Source organism: Oryza glaberrima, chromosome 7 (genome assembly GCF_000147395.1).
Source record: "Oryza glaberrima chromosome 7, OglaRS2, whole genome shotgun sequence".
Lineage (NCBI taxonomy): Eukaryota > Viridiplantae > Streptophyta > Magnoliopsida > Poales > Poaceae > Oryza > Oryza glaberrima.
Window position 1 is genome coordinate 3,100,398 of NC_068332.1, and position 19,574 is coordinate 3,119,971.

The window sequence follows — 19,574 nt, forward strand, 5'->3', positions numbered from 1 at the left end:
AAAAATATTTAATGCAGACATATAGATATGTGCGCATGCTTCGTCCGTGTTCAAGAAAAAAAAAACCTATAAGATCCACAATTCCACGGTTAGGGTGATAAAGGGCATAACATTTTAACATTCTAATTAGTCCACAAAAATTGAGTTCTGGATTTAAAATATGGTGAACTGGATTTTTATTTATTTTTAGTCTAAAAGTTATTTGAAGACTAGGTGAGGTTAGGAAAGAACCCATAAAAGTTCATCTCGTCTGCTAGCAGAAACAAAAGGACATGCGTTGGAAATTTGGTCCTGAGAACTGAAATTTGTAATGGGCCATAAGGCTTCCCATCCCATCCCATCCCAGCCCAACTAGCTCCCTACATTCCTCTGAATTTTTGCTACCCTGACTGACAGTGGGCCCACCCTCTGCCAGGTAGGCCCCACACAAACGTCCCCCGACACCTGGAGCACTCGAGTAACCCAACCAACGAAAAACTGCCGCGACAATCAACTTGTCCATTACTTGGGCCGGCAACCACCTCCAGATCCGCCCACGCTTTCCCCCTCGCTGGAGACGGAGAAGAAGGCGAAGCCAGCTGTCGCCGGCGGCGAGGAGATCGGATGGGGGCGGTGGTGACGGCGGTGATAGCCATCGCGGCGGTGGTGCTGGGCTGGATCACCATCGAGATGGCCTGCAAGCCCTGCCTCGACTCCGGCCGCCGCGCCATGGACCGCGCCCTCGACCCCAACTACGACCCCGACGAGCCCACCGCCGCCGCCAATGAGCCGCTCCTCGCCGACCTCTCCGCCGCCTCCGCCGCCGCGCCGGCCAAGGCCATCTGATCCCCCGCCGCCGCCGCCGCCTTCTTCAGTCGTCTTCCTCTCTGCGTGTGTGCCTTCTTGTCTGTTCATGTGGTTCTTGGCTAAGAAATATGACAGATTCCTTGCTTTCTATGTAAGCTAATTTCTGTGAGATGAGATGTTATCTTGGCGATCTATAATACAGTTATGATTCAGAGTTTCAGACACATGTTGATGCTTCTCTGCAACGAGTGAGTGTGAGACTGTTGACCTTCATTTCCACAATCTGAGATGTTTCTGTTCTGTAATCTGTACAATTTGAGACTGATCCATCTCAATTTCCTATGGAAGGGGAGGCTATCTGGCTATGCATTTCATTGCATTGCACATGCTAAACAGTGTGATTTTGGGCAAAATTGGGTCAGGTTAGAAGAGAGATATTCACAGATTTGATTGGTTGGTTGGTTATGTATGTGTGCTGATGCTGCTATGCTATTCTATTCCTCCAATGGTGCCTCGTTCTCGTTGCTGTCTTCTGCCGCATCTTCGTCCATGGCGTTGGCGTTTTCGTCAGCTGGGGTTTCAGGATCAGTCTCCATCCGTTCTTGCTCATCGTTTGGGCTATCATCGACGCTGCCATAGATCTGGGAGCTCACCAATTGCCCCTGTAAGTCCTTGTGCCTGAGATTGCCTGTCATACAACGGTTTTAGCAAATTAGATCAACAATGGCGACCATCTATGTATATCTCTAGACATTGCCAGGAACAGAAATTGGGGGTGCAGAGTATGTATGTAATGTACCCATCCAGAAAGTCTCCTCGGTAGAGCAGTTGTGTAGGAGCGCCTTCACTTGGAATACGAAACGCTCCAGGGATCTCTTCGCAACAGGTATCTTGCTTGTGATCATTGTTCGCTTGTGGCCCTATGCAAGATTGACATACCATTCTTAAGCATGGAAGACAAAGAAAATAAGTCTCTGTGATGAACATCATTTACGAGAGAGGTGGTTCCACCTTAGCCTCTGCACATATGGTTTGGATTGTTTTTGTAGCTTTCTGAAGTGATTTTATCTGTATCAATGAAAGTAATCAGGATTCAGGGAACATAAAAAAGCCATTCCAGTTTGGTGGGATAAGCAGCAGCCACAGAAGAACGAAATGAGGAAAATAATCGACATCAGCCATTACCATCTGAAGTATAATATCATTATGTTGACCGAAATGTGTCTCCAAGAAGTTGAAGGCTGCAACGAAAACAACAGTGATTAAATAAAAAAATTAATAATCAAGAGGCAGCACCACAGGTAAGCTAAGCTAATGGCTTGTTATATATTGGCCCAGATAGCAAACTTATAATCCACAGCTCCTCACCTTTCAGAAATGTATCAACAAATCTTCCCCCATGTTTAACTGCCATTGCATGCATAGCAACCTACAGTTTGTGATCGATGTAAGGTTCAACCAGCTACATCAGGCATGAACAATATGTACATGTGTACATGCATCAGGTGATTATATTATAATTCAGGTGTTCAGCATTAGTGATTTCAACAAAACTAACCTTTTCGTGAGTCTTGCACATGTTTATTAGAGAAACAAACACAAGTACTGATTTCTGAATTTCTTCCAGTGAAGTTTCCACTGCTCTTTCTGATTGTGCTTTAGTCTTCAAGGCTTGCTTGATCTAGAGAAGAGGAAAATAAGTAGAATAACCATTAAGGGCCTAAGGTTCAGGACCTCATAAAGATCATGGCACAGTGCTATCTTTTGATTTAAAAAAACAGCATTAGTATTCAGTGCATATGCTAAACTCAAAAACCCACCATCTTGTTTAAATTTCCAGTATTCTCTTCGTGCTGCATTGGTAAACCAAAATGTTAAGAAAAAACAGAAGAGTGGGACTGTTCATAAATTCATTGAATGCCAGATACTTACTACCACACGATACCAGGAGAGGATAGTGGAAGCGCACAATGTTGGAAAACCATGCGACATATCTTGGGTGCTTCCAGTCTTGAGTGAAGGAACCTTCAAATATGAAAAGGCATGCTCATAAGGAGCCTCATAATATGAATAGAAGAATCTTTCAATTGCATTTTTTTCTGTAAACTCATATTTCTGTGATTGTTTCACTCAAGAAGTCAAGATGAGCCACCTTAGGCAACACTGAGCAAGCCAGCTCATCAAGCAGATCTGAAGTGGAGTCACTATTCTTGAGGTATAATTGTAATATCTTCTGTATGAGATCACCCTGCAGACAATATCCAGCAGAAATTTTAGGAACAAATCAACATCTACATGCGTATAAGCACCAATGAGGTACTATGTGTTTTAGCTTACTTTACTCTGCCATCCATTTTCAGCATCTTCACTAGGGAGATCAGAGGTTAGCAGCTTACGAGCTGATAGCCCCAGGTGTTTTCGTAAAAAAGGAATTATCTCTTTTGAGCATCCCATGTGCACGTTCTTCCCATTTTGTTCCCCAGATTTTTCAAACAGCATGATAACGGAATTTAAAACTGATTGCATGGTAATCAACACATCGTAAGCCAAAAGGTATGAGAATGAGCACACTGCAGTAAGGTTAGAACAGTGGAAATGAGGTGAAAAGTAACACAATCTTCTAAAACATAGGGAACACATTGTAACTGCTAATTACCAATATCCAAAATAGCCGCAAACATTGTGTATGCCCCACAGTAAAGGTAATCAAGATTGCTAGGGACAAGAGATGGACGAAACTCAGCAAGGACTTCATCAAAATTTTCACTTGGCTGGAAGGTCTGCAGTAGTTCCTTCAGAACTGATATATTTGCTTGATTCAATAGATCTGGAATGCCAAGTAACTGCAGGAGATATCACACATGTTAACATTAGCAATTTCGTGGTTCAAGAAATCTGAAGCAATCTGTTTTTTATTGGTTACAAACTTTATAGATTCCAGGGTTCTTGTTGTAATTAAACTCTTGTAAATATTTCTCTTTTAATGAAATCACACTGCTGGGAAAAGCCCTGGCAGTATTCAAGGTCCAAAAAAAAATTCATGGTTCAAGAAGGTGTTAGATGCTAGAGGGTCAGCACTCAGCAAGACTGGTGCCTAGCACCTAGGGGGCAACGGCGCCTAGGCCAAACCAACTAGCTAAACCCAAGAAATTAGTAAGCATATTAATTAAAAGTGGGACAATATAACACTAAAAACAGCAACAAAACACCACCCAAGGTAGGTTAGCCGCTTAATGCACCATCTAATGCCTAATAGGAACCTAGGCGGTGTCTAGCGCCGACTTTTTAGAACACTGAGCAGAGAGCAATTTGAGTCTCTAGCTTTTAACCTTTGGAAGTAAGAGACATAATATTCATATTACTACCTTCCTATAGCAGCCGAGAACCTCCTTAAATACTGAGGTTGCTACTGAAGACTTCAAGACCACCACATAAGGTATGTCTGGGTTTCCTGCTGAAGCTGAATGTGAATTCCAATTGTCTGGGCAGCTGTCAGATCCTTCAAGGTGGTAATTGCAGCCCATTATGCTCAAGATCAAAAGAGTAGAAAGGAGATGCTGCGGTATACTAATACGCTCCACATTGTAGAAGAACTAGGAGCAGAAAATTGTTTATAAAACCTTACCATCTTTGATCATGGAAACTGCTCCATCTAGATGCTTTCTTAGACTTGAGAATAATGGCTGGATTTTGTTGAGAAATTCTTCCATGCTCTTTTGGCAATAAGTTTGGGTAGATTTCACTTGAGAAGAACTGAAAAATGGCTTGCTTGAAGGATATAGATTGTCTAGTTTGTTCTGAAGTTCACGGAGCAAATAAACATATAGAGGCATCTGGGTGACAAAAAGAGTCAGTCTTAACAATTTCACCATATTCAATAGCTGATTTATGTAGTTGAAATCAAGTCGTACCTCAGATTCATTGTATGAAACTGTTGTATCCTGAGGCTGCCAAATGAAACAAAAATCACCATTTGATGCAATGAAACAACTTATAAGTTTTTATTCTTTGTAAGCAACTTGTAATGATATAATAATAAACTATGAAAGAACAGATTTCTGATCTACAAAATCAAAATCAATCTGAACAAAGGCATACCTCTGAGTAGTTTAGCAAGGATAGACAAGTTGCATGTAGAGTTCTGAATTTGAATCTTTGCATATCCAGCTGAGCTGGTGCAGCCATTAGATCTACAATCCCAAATTTGCAAGGATTATTTGTCTCGTGTTCCATAACCCTTGACATCATTCCACTTGGCGATGGTTGAGAATCTCTGTTTGTTTCTTGACTAATAGTTACGCCTGCTCTTTTGAAAGCATCCAGTATCGTGGATTGCTTAAATTTATCGTCAGAAGTTGATTTCTCTAATGATGCTTTGTCCTTATGGCCTTTTTGTCTTTTGTTGGAAACATTACCCTCCATGTTCTGGTCTCCCATGTTTTTTGGGAGGTTGAACTTGCTGGTGCTAGTTGACCCATGATCTCCAACATAGCGCAGATCAGGCAGAGATAAAGGATGAATTTTGAGATAAGCATTCAACAAGCCCTCAAGCAATCTGCATTTGGCAAATTTATATAGTCAGGTAAACTCTACAATTACAAAAGCAAAGTACAACCTTTTCCTTTTGCTGTAATACCAGCAACATCCACATTTCCCATGCAAACAGGTGGTTACCAAATTAATAAAAGGGAAGTTAAAATCAATTGTGGGTTCTCGGGGTTAGCAGTATTTACTAACTGAACAAAGAATCGTGATGGAAATTCACTGTCATGTATTCGTTGAGTCATAAATCACAAGTCTATAAGGAATAGGGCAAAATTTTCTGCGCATGGATGGTGGTTGGTCACAAGTAACATGCAAAGAATTAGGACTTGGTCATTCTATCCCAGGTATAGATGTGTTCTGTATTCATCAATCAACCATAATAATACTGATTATACACTCACATTAGATTTCTCAGACGCATCAGAAGTTTGACAGCTGTCTCATCCCTTGCCCTTTGTGAAACATTATCAACCCTAGTTGCAACTTGTGTGCTGAAAGCATTGAGCTGTCATGGGTACCACCAATTTTAGACATAGATATATTGTGCAATCTGAAAATTGCTATGAATAAAATAAAAATATAAGACATACCAGCTCCCTGATCCAATTTATTGCATAGTACAGTGAATGGCACACTGTTTTTTTCTGCATTGCTGACAAGCTTCCCCATCTAGCTCCATCGAGGTACTGTTGGTTGCCCAAACCAGGATTAATTCCTTTACAGAATCATTGATGGACATCTTTGGAATAGCGTCACAAATAAATTTGAAGTTCCATATTGTTAAATAAATGGCATTAACAAAGTGGTAAAAGCACTGCTACTTTTGTAAGAAACTAATGAGAAATGTGTATGATAGTATATTTGATAAGAAAAACAATGCGTAGAGATCTGCTGCCAATCATTTGGTAAACTAAATACCTACAACAGAAATCCTATAAATGAAAGATTGCCAGTAGAAACTGAAATCATGTGACTTCATAATTTTCACACTGATATTTCTTAAATTTGAGACTGATTATATCACCCTTTAAATTGTAAATTACAACAGAAACACTTGCATAATATATTAAGAGTAGATTTATAGAACCTAGGTATTTACTGGCATCACCTTGCTTGTTTATGGCATGCGAAAGGCAGATCACAAAATAATATTCAATACGTCTATCATGATGTTTGAGTGAAAGACAGGTAAGATTAAAACAGCAAACTAGATGGTGATATCACTTTAAGTTTCTAGAACTATTTTTATAACCTTTGTAGAGGGAAGATGCAAAGGACAGCCAAGTACAGCATTTATTCCACCAAGTGAGCCTTGATTTCCAAGACGTTCGATCTATGATGCAAAACAAGACAACCATTAGTTTGTCCATTAAGAAGAAATGCCAGATTGACAAGGCTATGGCACTCACAATAGTTAGAAGTGAAAATTGGGAAGGGAGAATCTGCAAACAGGTCTGAGACCTGCAATGAACGCACATAGCATTTGTAAAGCAAACAAGTACAGATGACATTCAGACTATAAGCAACCAAATAATGATTATTAACAGAAAAACTATACATTTGTGGCGAGGTGGAGACTAGAGGAATAATGTTTACACACACTGGGGAGATATTTCCATCCAGGTTCATCCATAATTCCCCTGAGAACAAGATGTCATCAATTACACTCAAGTGTCTACTCTTAGAATTTAAATTCTCTGTCTAAAAGATATCATATCCATGATGCAATAACAACTACTAAAGTGCTAACTTACCTTCTATGCCATCACATACATATTTTTTTGACAGCTCACCATCGTCAAGATCAGCAAGAAAAACGGTGTCAAATTCTGCAACATGTTCCCCGACCCTGAAATTATCAGTTCATTTTTTAAGAAAAAAAACTATTTATGTTCAATGAACAACCAAGACATGAACAAATATTTTTTTTGACTTGACATATGAACAAATATTGAAGACATGTTTATCTTTATTGACATATACCAGCAATCATTTTGTACCTACCATTCAACAATTGCGGAGTGAAGACTACTGTTCTCCAATAAAACAGCTAATTCGTCGTAAAGAAGAATCAATGGCAACATCACAAACTTGCAGGAGTTAACAGCCATTTTCAGAAGTTCCAGGGCTTCATCATAATTTGGTTGCTGCCAAACAAAACAACATTAGAGGTAACATGGTAAAACTAGGAATTACAGTTCAACATCAAAAGCAAAACCTGTAAATAATCGAGATATATGCAAGTGTGCTATTTTTATGCTTTAGATTCAGCATGTGTAAAATATATGGTATTACTTGCATAACAGAATTGTTTTGTTTACTGTTCCTGGTGATTGTTACACACATTAACCTAGATTAATAAGGCAATAACCAATATATTGGTGTTTTAAGGAAATCTTTATTGTCCAACAAGATGCGTAATGATGTACAATGTATCGCTTTTTAATCTTCGGAAAAAAAAAATCACTTTTCAGTCTTCAGATGTATCAGCAAAAGAGAGTCAGGTTATTGGAAGTAACTTTGAAAACAATCTGTTCTGTTAGTGCTGCTGTCATAAATGCTGGTGTTCACATATATAGGCATTGCAAGATGCTCAGAAAGTCAGATCACAGTAAAAGCACTTGGCTGTTATATTTCCCCTAACTTTCATCATACTCAAACAAACCTGAGATGATGAGCAGTTCATAGAAGCATTCACATCTGCAATAGTCGAAACTATCCTTAAAGCCCCAATTATTCCCATTCTCCTATACTTCATATCTGGATTACTAACCTACAAGGTGACATGCAGATGTAATCATGTCAAAAATAACAAAAGATAAGAAATTTGAATCAAGGCCTTCTTGCCAACAAATCAAAATGAAAATGACAGAGTTGTTATCAAACCTGCTTTCTCACAACCATTAGAAGTTCATTAGCAACAGAAGAGCCCCCTGAACCAGTATTGAAACCCGCAGCCAGTGCCAAATGACAGAAGATCTCGTAAACCTGGTTCATTTCATGAATTATAGGCTATCTCATTGTGATGAGACAATTTGGAAGAAAGAAATCAACAATCTATCACAAACCTTTCGGAGATTATCTTCATGAAAACTCTCTAGGTAATCCAATATGCCTATGTTGAACAGTTAATACAATTTACATAAATCAGCAAAAAGAAGCACCTAACAAAATAGAACTTCACAATGTACACTACCAGTAATATGTGAAGATAGAGGGATCAATTCCTCAGGCTTATCTGAGGTCAGAGAAATCATAATATCCAGAGCAGACGAAACTTCGAGGCTAACCCCAGAACCTATATGAGCGATCAACGAACCTATGAGCTGCAACAGGTGGTAAGAATGTTAGAAAATAAAGGGCTCTGCCCTTTTGGTTATCTGATCTAATGAATAATACTAGCAATTGATTAACAGTTCAACTGCTAAAGGTACTGCAAAAATATTAAAGTAAAATTCGCAAAAAAAAAAAAATGCTACCGGTGGTAAATTTTTCATAAAACCGCAACTTTGAAAGCAATTTCGGAGTACAACACTTTCGTTTGCATACATTCACAAAAGCACATATAGTTTGGACAAAGAGTGATTCCTGGTATTTACTCCAATTGTCATCCATGTGCAAGATAATTGCACACTTGGACAGTGCAAGTTGCATTCACTCAAGCTCCTATTAGTATCTACACAACCATTGGCCACTGAATGCCATAGCATTAACCAAATAAATATTTGTTTGTTCTCTTTTCTTCCACTTCTTTCTTTTGCCAACTGAATGGCAGACAATGCTCTATAGACTTTATAGAACAGACAGTTTTAGATACAACACAAGCTAGTGATAGTGGACCCATCTACCACCTATAATTCAACTAGATCAACTAGCGTGGAATCACAAGGTAAACATGATTGCTTGCCTACATTAGAAGTATTAAGTGTAGGCAACCAAAGGATACCTCTTGCCTGGAAAATGTATCACTGAATTCTTCAAACAATGCTGTGAACAAATAGGCTGCAAATTCTCTTGCTTTCTCTTCCTTGCAAGCCAATAGGAAATCACTCACTGAGAGGTATGACACGAAATGGTCCTGGGTCAAGTTCAATCATGTCATATTCAGCATGGATAATCAAACTCGGAAAAAATATATAACTACTCTACAATCATCACAAGATACTGAAGAACTGACCTTTACCAATTCAGTATTCCCACGAATGCATTGATCAAATAGTGTCTCTCGTATACACAATTGTAAGATTTTGGATTTCAATATTTTCTCAGCACTTTTCTGTAGAGCACCACCATTACCATAGATGAGCATGATGAGCCACACATCAATCACCTTGTGATCCCTCGGGTTATCTACTGATTTTAGCTCTTTCAAGAAAGCTTCACAAAGCATCTGCATCCACAACAAACCCAGCATTGAAGGAACTTGCATGAACAGTGTGCACTACTGTGCTGAAAGATAAATTGAAGAGTCAAATCACCTACATTCTTAAAACGGAGGCCCGATCTCAAGGCATCAAGGATTGCCCCATCAGTACCGTTGGCCGATGCCTTCCCTTTCAGCTTCTTACCCCGAGCAGCCCGTGGATCCACCGTACCGACAAACTTCAGCTGCTCGCGGATCTGCGATATAATTCTCCCCGCATTGAACGGCGTGGCCGACAACAATAAGAACCTGAGCAGGTGCGGCATTTGGTCCGCATGAACTGTCCGGATGCAAGAGATTGCAACCGTCACAGCCTTCAAGCATATTCACATGAGAAATTAGCATTATTCACTCCATATCAACAACACAAATCAGAATGAAATGAAATCCATGTGATTATCACCTGCTCCTGTAACTGCTCGCTCAAATTAAGGTCAGACAAAGCGTCAAGCGCAGAAACCACGACCTCCGAATCCTCCTGCAGCAGCTTCTCCAGCGCCGCAACCACGGTGGCATGGCACTGGTCGCCTACGATCTCCGGTAGCGACCCAATGATATCCTTCTTCAGCCGCGGCGGCGCCACCGACAAAACCTCCATGAGCTTGGCAACGAAGGCGTCAGCATCAACGAGGAAATCGAGCCATCTGAACTGCGCGACGATGAGCCTCCCGACGTCGTCGTGCAGGGGCATTCCGTCGAGCACGTTGTCGAAGTGCTCGGGCAGCTTGTCGAGGAGGAGGCCGAGGAGGCCTGGCTGCAGCGCGGGGACGGAGAGGAGCGCCCGCGCGAGGCTGGGGGAGTGCGCCGCGGAGGTCGGGAGGAGCAGCTGGCGGAGCCGCGCGGGGGACTCGGCGAAGGCCGCGAGCCCGGCGAGCAGGCGGTCCCGGAGCGCGGCGTCCGCGGCGGCGAGCGCCCGCGCGAAGGAGAGCGGGGACGGGAGCGCCGGGGGCTGGTGCGGCGGGACGAGGAGCGTGCACCCGGCCTCCGCGAGCAGCGCCGCCGCGTCGTCGACGGCGGCGGAGGCGGAGGCGTCGTCGGGGGTGGCGGTGCGCGTGGCCTGCGGAGCACGCGGCGGCGGGTTCGGAGGGGAGGGTGGCGGCGGAGGCGGAGGCGGGCGCTTGCGCTGCAGGAACACCATCGCCGTCGCCGGCGGAGGCGATCGCCGATCGCCGGCGGCGAGGAGGGAGGTGGCTTCCTCGCGAAGATTGGAGAAGGGTTTTGGAGATTTGGGGGGAGTTTTTGGAAAGTGAAATGGAAATTTTCGCGCCATTGAATTGAAGAGGGAGAAGCGCATCGCTTTCGCCTAACACGCAATGACAGGTGGGTCCCACGGTTAGTTCTACGCGTGGGGCCAGGGCTACTACCCCTTCGGTTGAGAAATCTGGAAAAAAAAATAGGTGAGAGGCACCTTCAGGGAAAATCGGGCGCTCACGTTATCATATATCATTATGCATACATGCATGCATGCAAAACTTTCTAAGTAAACTTTAAAACTATTTTTTCTCTTAAATTATTTATCCAAATCATGAACCGATGATACCATTAAATCCGTTGCAATTAAATCTTTAAAATAAGACAACACATGGATATAATCCGATGAAAAAATATTTAGCTTATTATTGAATTATTTTTAAATATTACACGTTGTTACACCAAGTAGATCGGAATTGTTTCACTAAGTAAATCGAAAATGTTTCAATTATTTAAAAAACTGAAACACAACCAAATCACCTCATGAAACATTTTGCTACAACGTATGAAACAACGGTTTCTCAAAAAATTAGGCGTTATTTCACCTTATATAAAAACAATGTTTCAGCAAATAGCGAAAGAATGTTTCAATTCACTGCAACATTTGATCCATACATAGTGAAACATTATAAGTACACTAGGTGAAACATTGTCGGTGGAAGTAAAAATGAAACGGATTCCCTTAACATAGGGTTTCCGTAATATGTGAGTGATTTGTTGCAAAATAATGTTTTAATTTACTACAACATTTAATCCATACATAGTGAAACATCACGAGTTGTCACGCCCAGAAATTCACGAGCCAGAATTTCTAAGCTGAATGTGTATTAAACCCCTATCCAGGACTAACCAGGGTACACAAACGACAATTGTTGACATACAGATCCACGTCTTACAAAAATATAAAAGATTACAAATGCAGCGGAAAAAAAAGAAAAAAATGAGCTAAGCCTGAAGACTTGACTTCTGCAGCGGGCGACTCCATTCCACATGCATCCTTGATGGCAGCGACGAAACCAACTGCTTCGAGACATCTTCAACTGAGAAGGACTTCAACTCTGGTGTGGGGGAAAAGAGAGCAACACTGAGTACTACCCACTGTACTCAGCAAGTCATACCGGAAGAGGAGGTATGATGCAGGATATATCCAAGGGGGGCTAAAGGTTCTTTTGCATAAAGCTAGCATTTAAAAGCGGTAGTTGAAAGCAGTAAAACAGTTGCAGTAATTAATCAATATTAACCAATCACTGCTCAACGCTACGCCACGTTGAGACAGGCCCAAACCACCACCTGAACTAACCAGTTCCATTAGCTAACTAGGGGTGAGACTAATCACGGTGAATCTGGTCGACCGCCCATAACTGCGGGCACGGCTATTCAAATAGTTTTACTCTGATCAGAGGTGTACAACTGTACCCACAAGACACAGCCCCACGACACGTTCCCGTGCGCCGACATGCCACCACGACAAACCGGAGAGAGGCCGTGACAGGACCCTTCGCATAACCCCCTCTAATCAATCGCACCACACCTTAGGGTTCGCCCCTGTCCCCAGCAGGCAACGGGCAGCCCCCTTTTCGTGTCGCGGTGAATCCGGAAGCCGATCAACCGGACACCCCGGCCGACCCAACTCCATCACGCCCACCCTCACCTGGGTACGTCGGCTAGAGGAAAGCTACACTACAAGCCCAGCTGTTGCCCACGCTGGCTTGTGGTAAGTACGATAAGTTCTTCCAGAGCATCCCGCGAACCGGTCCTTAATCGCCATGGGCACGACTAGCAAAACCATACACCCACACCCCATCATGTAGTGTATTTTAATTAACTAACACCATTGCGGTGGCACTAAACCAAAGCTATGCCAATAATCGAAGTCTATGCTTTAATGTGATCCCCCTTTGTGCACTAGTTGAACTAAGCTTGGCTAAGCATTTCCTAAACCAACATCTAATCACTTTAATACCCAAGTTATCAATGGTATAAGGTAAACAATATATGGCCAAGTAGTAGGACCCATCCCACATGATATTGTAAAACAATGCAATATTTAATAGAAATGCGGGACATTTGTAAATTGGGTACAATATGATCAATTGTAATGTATGACTTGCCTTGCTCTCGCACTGATGAGACCACAGCAACGTCTTCGAGAAACCGCGGATCGACAAAACGGCTGAAATCTACGCGACAAACAAAGCACACCAGCAAAACAGGCTATAAGACTACTGAAATAGGAAACAAAACCATTTTTAATGGATTCTATGCATTTTTATGAATTTACTGAGACTTGAATGGACTTAATCGGAGCTCGGATGAATTAGATATGAATTTTAGAAGATTATCTATGTTTTTACTAATAGAGAAAAAGCCTTAATGTATTTATTGCGCAATATGTCCCAGGGCTGACGTCACCCGGGGGGGCGGCGCCGACAGGCGGGACCCACGGGTCAGAGGCACAAGGGGGAGGAAGAGGGCACTGGCAGGCAGGCCCTACCGGCCACGGCTCCAAAAAGGGGGGGGTGCCTGGCTCGGCTCGGCTCCGAGCCGACCGGCCGGCCATGGTGGCGGCGCGCGCGGAGCTAGCGACGGCAACCGGCGGCGGGAGGCGGCGGCGGCCGACGCGGAAGGCGGCGGCATCGGCAGAAGGCGACGGCGGTGCGTGGCGAGAGGCGGCGCAAACGAGAGAGGGGGGAAAAGGGAGGAGAGGGGATCCTCACCGGCGCGTATGGCGGCCGGAGCAGAGGATGAAGGCGGTGGACGACCCGGTGACGAGGAGGGGCGGACGAGCGGCGGCGGCACCTAAGGAGGGAGTTGAGAAGGATTAGGGATAGAGAGAGAGACCACGGCGGATGCCATTGACGGCCGGAGGCGGAGGGGAGGGAGGAACTCACCGTCGCGCGGGGAGGAGGGGGTTCTGGTGGGGTTTAGCGGAAACCGAGCGGCGACCGAGAGGGCTTACACGGCGGCGATGCTAACGGCGGCGGCGGCTTGGCGCGGCGGCGGCTCTAGCGACTGCGGTGCGCGGCCGGAGGTGGCGGCAAGCGGCGGCGCTAGCGGCGAGCGGCACGGCGGCAGTAGGAGGCACGGGAGAGCGCGGCGAGTGGGGAAAAAGAGAGAGGGGGTTCAGGGGAATGTTTTATAGGCAAAGGGGGAGGCGGGCGTGGCCGGGGAATGGCCCGATGTGGCCGGCGACGTGGGGGTGGGGAGGAAGAGAGAGAGAGAGAGAGAGAGGCGGGATTCAAACCGAATCCACCCATTCTCGGGCACGTGCGAGGGCGGGAAACGGCGGGACGTGGGCGGCGACGTGGACGCGGCGCACGGGAAAGGCGGGCGGCGTGGGGGCGCGAGGTGGAGCGGCGGTTGCGACGCGGCTGGGAGTTGGGGCGCCGATGGCTGGAGGTTAGGGGCGAACCTGACAGGTGGGCCCTACTTGTCGGCGCTCGGGAGGGGAGGGGGAGGCAGGTAGGACTTCGGGGGAGGGGAGAAGTAATGGGCCGGCCCGGTAAGGTGGGAGGCGCGGGAGGCGAGTGTTAACAACCAAATTTGGTAGCATCAGCGTCGGAGATAGGATTAGATCGAAGCAAAGTCGGAAGCGGAGATCGAGTTTGAAAACAGGGCAGGAATCAGCTGAAGTCCAGATCGGCTACGACAAGATCGGTTGAGTCTAAGTCGAGCTAAATAAGCCGATATAGCCGATTCCGACAATACGACTTGTGCGCGACATCGGGTTCAAGTTAATGTACTTCAAGATGATTGCCACGCATGGATAGAGTCCTGGGAAGGCAATTGTATCTATTAATTAGGATATTTTATGTGAATTCCTTATAGATAAGTGTGGGCAAAAGTCTGCCGCAAAGACTTGTGGTATCTTAGAGTTTGTTAGAGATAATGGTCGTGTCCGGTATGGGCATATCTTGTAATCCTCGGGGTATAAATAGATCCCGAACCCTATGTAATTTTTAACACACACGTTCAACACAATCTTGGCGCATCGCCACCCTTTTACTTTCGTTTTATTTCGACAAGTTCTTGCTTTCGGGTTGAGCTGCATCAGTTTCGATGTTCAACAAGAGGTAAACTTGTTATGGCGGCTTGCTTTCTCGGAATTAGTGCTTCCATCTTTATGACACTCTAATCTTGTTTATGTAATTCGTCGAGTTATTATATGTCTTACATAATCTCTAGCAATATCATCATCTAACCTGTCGTCGGTTAATATCTGTCAATAGAGGGTAGCTGATTAGGTTAAATATTGATATCGGTCTAGATTATATGAGACATCTACTACTCTATGAGACTTCTAGCGGCTTGATTGTCTAGATATTGTTCTTCTTTTCATACTTAATGCTGCATTAGTTAAGTTTGATCTATTAAGTCGTGCTTAGAATATCAATCCCTAGCCTGCCTTCTAGTTGCCGATTAGAATAGCATCGGAGTTTAAGCCGATCGTATCTGATTTAACTACTCTTTATCCTATATGCTTGATTGACATGTTAAATCTGCCCTTTGCGTTAAGATCTTGCTGCATTTAAGTATATTAGGCTTTTGTTTAGTATATTCTACTTGCTTTAACATCTTAACATAGAGTGGTATCGGAGTATTAGCCGATACATGCTAGATCTATCTGATCGGCTATGCTATGAACGTATATAGTCTAATTATTAATATATATTTCGATCTAAGTGATTTATATTGTCTCGGCATGGCGACCGATCTATCCCAATCACTTGATTTAAGTATATATCGATATAAGGATTATATATTGTTAATATCTACAGCCGATCGAGTAGATTTAGTTCTTCTTTACCTATTCATGACTTCCGATCGACACATGGATGACATCGGCCCAAAGATAAATGATATGTCATCGGCATCTAGCCGATCGGCTATCATTTATAGATTTAACTACGGTTTCTTTATTTCTATTTCTTGTTGATTACAGGATCAAATCAACTGGCACGCTAATACATCCGAAGGCGAGCTTTGGACCTGCACTGGAGTTAAGCAGATCTCCCAGGCCACGTGTTTTCTGTCAACACGCTTTTGGCATGCCCAGTGGGACTGATTAGAAGTCAGGCGTCAGTCCCTCCTCATGGCCGAGAAACAGCCACCGCCACCATTAAGCCCAGGTTCCGTTAAAGGCAAGGCGCCGAAGCCAGGATTGACCGACATCCTTGATGACAACGTCATGCCAATCGATCCAGAGAAATTCACGCCTGAGCAGAAGCAGGAGTTTGAAGCAATGATGCAGCAAGCACGGGACCAATTCCTGAATTCATTCATGCAGACTCACAAGGGAACGTTTGTTCAGAAGTATAAGATAAAAGTGGTTACTGATAGTCCTGGAACCGGTTCTTCTAAAGATGGAGAGGCAAAACAAGCTCCAGAAGGCTCGGCTCACCCGAGCAATAGAGGCGCTACTGACGGTTCTCTAGGAAATCAAGGCGACAACCCCCAAGGAGTCCATGGAGTACAAGGTGATGGAGCGCATGGGGCTCAAGGTGATGGTGCTCAAGGGCCGCAAGGAGGAAATTTTAATCAGAACAGTGAACTAGCACAAGATTTTTTTCAATAACTTCCAAGATCGGGTCGATTACGCTGTGCATCATACTTTGATCAATCAGTCAGGAGTACTAGTTAATACATTGTCAAACATGATGAAGACAATAGCCGATGGCTCAATAGCTAAGCATCAGGCCGCAGGCCCGGTGTATTTGCAAGGAGGTGTCTTCCCGAATTATCGATCTTTGATCATCGATGTTCAGCCACCTGCTCAAGCAGTTCCCTCTGTTGCACCCACAACTCAGCCAACGGCGCCAACATCAACTCCTCTACCTGCTACAGCAGCTATGGCGCCAGGCCAGCCGATGAACCCTCGGTTGTTAATGAGGGAAAATCCACAGTCTACTGGGCAGATTGCAAATCAGCCGACCCAAGATCAAGTTGCTGCCATGTTTTTGCCACCTCCACCTATTGTTGATCTAGTGCAGCAGCAGCCGATTCAGCAGACACCACCAATCCAGCCAGTTGTACAGCCGATCTAGCAACAGATCGTACAACCAGCTCAGCAAACACCATCAAGACAGTAGCCTCTGCAACTGATTCAGCAAATGCCACCAAGGCAGCGGCTTCAGCCGATCCAACAGACTCCGGTGCAACAGCAGATCATTCAGCCGATTCAGTACCCGGGGTCGGCAAATGTATAGGCTAGGTTCGCAGCACCTGGTGGGCAACCTGCGCAGCAATTTGTAAACCAAGTGGTCCTAGAGCATTTGGTTCACCATCCACAACCGGATGGCACGGTGGTGCCTCAGATGGTTCCTAAGCACTTGGTACGCAATATCCAGCCGGATCTTCATAATTACCAAGGGGGTAACTTGAGCTATCAATATCAGCCTCCTTCCCCGCAAGCCCAATATCAGCCAGGGGGATTGGTTCAGCCCCAGTTTGCATCTCAGTTTGGTCAATTCGAGCCCATGCAACAACAACCACAAGGAGCAGCTCAGCAACGACCGTGGGCCGATGTGATTGCCGATGTAATGAGGGAGCAATTTGGGCTTAAACCAAAAGAAACTGGAAGTTTGTATCGGCAGCCTTACGCTGAGTGGTTTGAAAGAGTTCCTCTTCCCAATCTTACCCTGAGTGGTTTAAAGTTCCAGATTTCTCCAAGTTTTCGGGACAAGAGGGCGTGTCGACTTATGAGCACATTAGCCGATTCCTTGCTCAGTGCGGTGAAGCATCGGCTGTAGACGCCATGAGAGTTAGGTTGTTCCGGTTATCTTTGTCCGGATCAGCTTTTACTTGGTTTTCCTCTTTGCCATATGGGTCGATTAATAGTTGGGCCGATTTGGAGAAGCAATTCTACAGCTATTTCTACAGTGGGGTCCATGAGATGAAGTTGTCCGACTTGACAGCGATCAAGCAGCGGCATGATGAACCCGTGCACAAGTATATTCAGAGGTTCAGAGAGATGAGGAACAAGTGTTTTAGCTTGAGTTTAATTGATGCTCAGTTAGCCAATTTGGCCTTTCAGGGTATGATTCCTCCAATCATGGAGAAATTCTCATCTGAAGACTTCGATAGCTTATCGCATCTGATACAAAAGGTAACCTTGCATGAGCATAGGTCGGCGGAAGTCAGGAAAAGCTCTAAGAAAGTTAATCACATTTGTCCATATATGTATGGGTCGATGACGAAGAAGATGATTCTGAGATAGCTGCAACTGAATGGGTGAGGAGTAAGAAAGTTATACAATGCCAATGGGTGAAAAGTCCTGGGAAAGAGGAGAAGTATGACTTTGATATCACCAAAGCTGACAAGATTTTTGATTTGCTACTCCGAGAAAAGCAGATTCAGCTTCCTGCTGGTCATACGATCCCATCGGCTGAGGAATTAGGTAAGAGAAGATATTGCAAATGGCACAATTCTGGGTATCATTCTACTAATGATTGTAAGGTCTTTAGACAGCAAATCCAGGTTGCCATTGAAGGGGGAAAGATTAGGTTTGATGATTCCAAGAAGCCGATGAAGGTCGATGGGAATCCTTTTCCCGTTAATATGGTGCATACAGCTGGCCAAGCAGCCGATAGAGCCTGTGCAAAGGGTTTTCAAGTAAATTCGGCTAAGATTATCACAAGTATCAAAGGAAGTATGATAAGCAGCAGGAAAGGCGTTACGAAGAATACAACGATGGTTTTGATCCTCATTGGGGTTGCGAATTCTTCAGATTCTACTGGAATGAAGGGATGAGGTTGCCATCTATTGAAAACTGCCCTGGATGCAGTGATATCATCGAGGGCTCGAGCCGATCATATAATAGGGATAATCGGCTGAGACAGGCAAAACTCCCTGTTCATCAGAGATTGGGTCCGATGAATCAGGATTGTGGCCAAGAGGAAGAAGCGATCAGGAAGAATCAATGGTGTCCTTCTGGTATTTTCACGAAGAATCAGAAGAGGAGGGCCCAGAGATTGAGGAGCAGGGAGCGTTTTCAGGAGGTTGAGGAGGAAATCAACCATCAGCTGAGGAAACCAAAGCCAAGACAGGAGTGGCGTGTCAAGAATCAGGTTCCCGTAGCCGATGATGCTGCAGCTGATGAGGTGAAGAGGTTGGCAAAAGGAAAGAGTGTTATAGCGGCACCGATTAACATGGTCTTTACATTGCCGGCTGAATTCGAGATCGATCAGGCCGATGTTGACGAAGTGGAAGAGGAGTCGGCTAAGTTGGTCTTGTCGCCAGAACAAGCAGTATTCGAGAAACCTGAGGGGACAGAGAATCGGCATCTTAAACCATTATATATAAACGGTTACGTCAATGGGAAGCTGATGTCTAAGATGATGGTCGATGGTGGGGCCGCAGTGAATTTGATGCCTTATGCTACGTTCAGGAAGCTGGGTAGGAATGCCGAGGATCTCATCAAGACAAATATGGTGCTCAAAGACTTTGGTGGTAATCCATCGGAGACCAAAGGTGTTCTAAATGTGGAGTTGACAGTCGGCAGCAAGACTATTCCTACCACCTTTTTTGTCACCGATGGGAAGGGTTCGTACAACTTGTTGCTTGGAAGGGA

At 44.3% G+C, this 19,574-nt stretch overlaps 1 protein-coding gene across 1 annotated transcript; it reads right to left on the minus strand.

Annotated features, from left to right (window-relative positions):
• Window positions 1–1,034: 1,034 nt before the first annotated feature.
• Window positions 1,035–10,979, minus strand: LOC127779894 (uncharacterized). The gene is made up of 30 exons (XM_052306818.1): window positions 10,158–10,979; window positions 9,814–10,068; window positions 9,509–9,721; window positions 9,278–9,409; window positions 8,528–8,657; window positions 8,400–8,446; window positions 8,218–8,319; window positions 7,997–8,104; window positions 7,336–7,478; window positions 7,086–7,180; window positions 6,890–6,971; window positions 6,741–6,792; window positions 6,584–6,664; window positions 5,922–6,017; window positions 5,733–5,836; window positions 4,885–5,341; window positions 4,698–4,733; window positions 4,412–4,619; window positions 4,152–4,285; window positions 3,443–3,629; window positions 3,124–3,356; window positions 2,939–3,034; window positions 2,719–2,811; window positions 2,607–2,639; window positions 2,345–2,467; window positions 2,155–2,215; window positions 1,972–2,027; window positions 1,798–1,854; window positions 1,586–1,706; window positions 1,035–1,474 (listed from the first exon to the last, which is right to left on the minus strand). Exons 1-30 carry the CDS (start codon window positions 10,890–10,892, stop codon window positions 1,281–1,283), a joined length of 4,464 nt encoding a protein of 1,487 aa, XP_052162778.1. The 5' UTR covers window positions 10,893–10,979; the 3' UTR covers window positions 1,035–1,280.
• Between the last annotated feature and the right edge of the window lie 8,595 nt (window positions 10,980–19,574).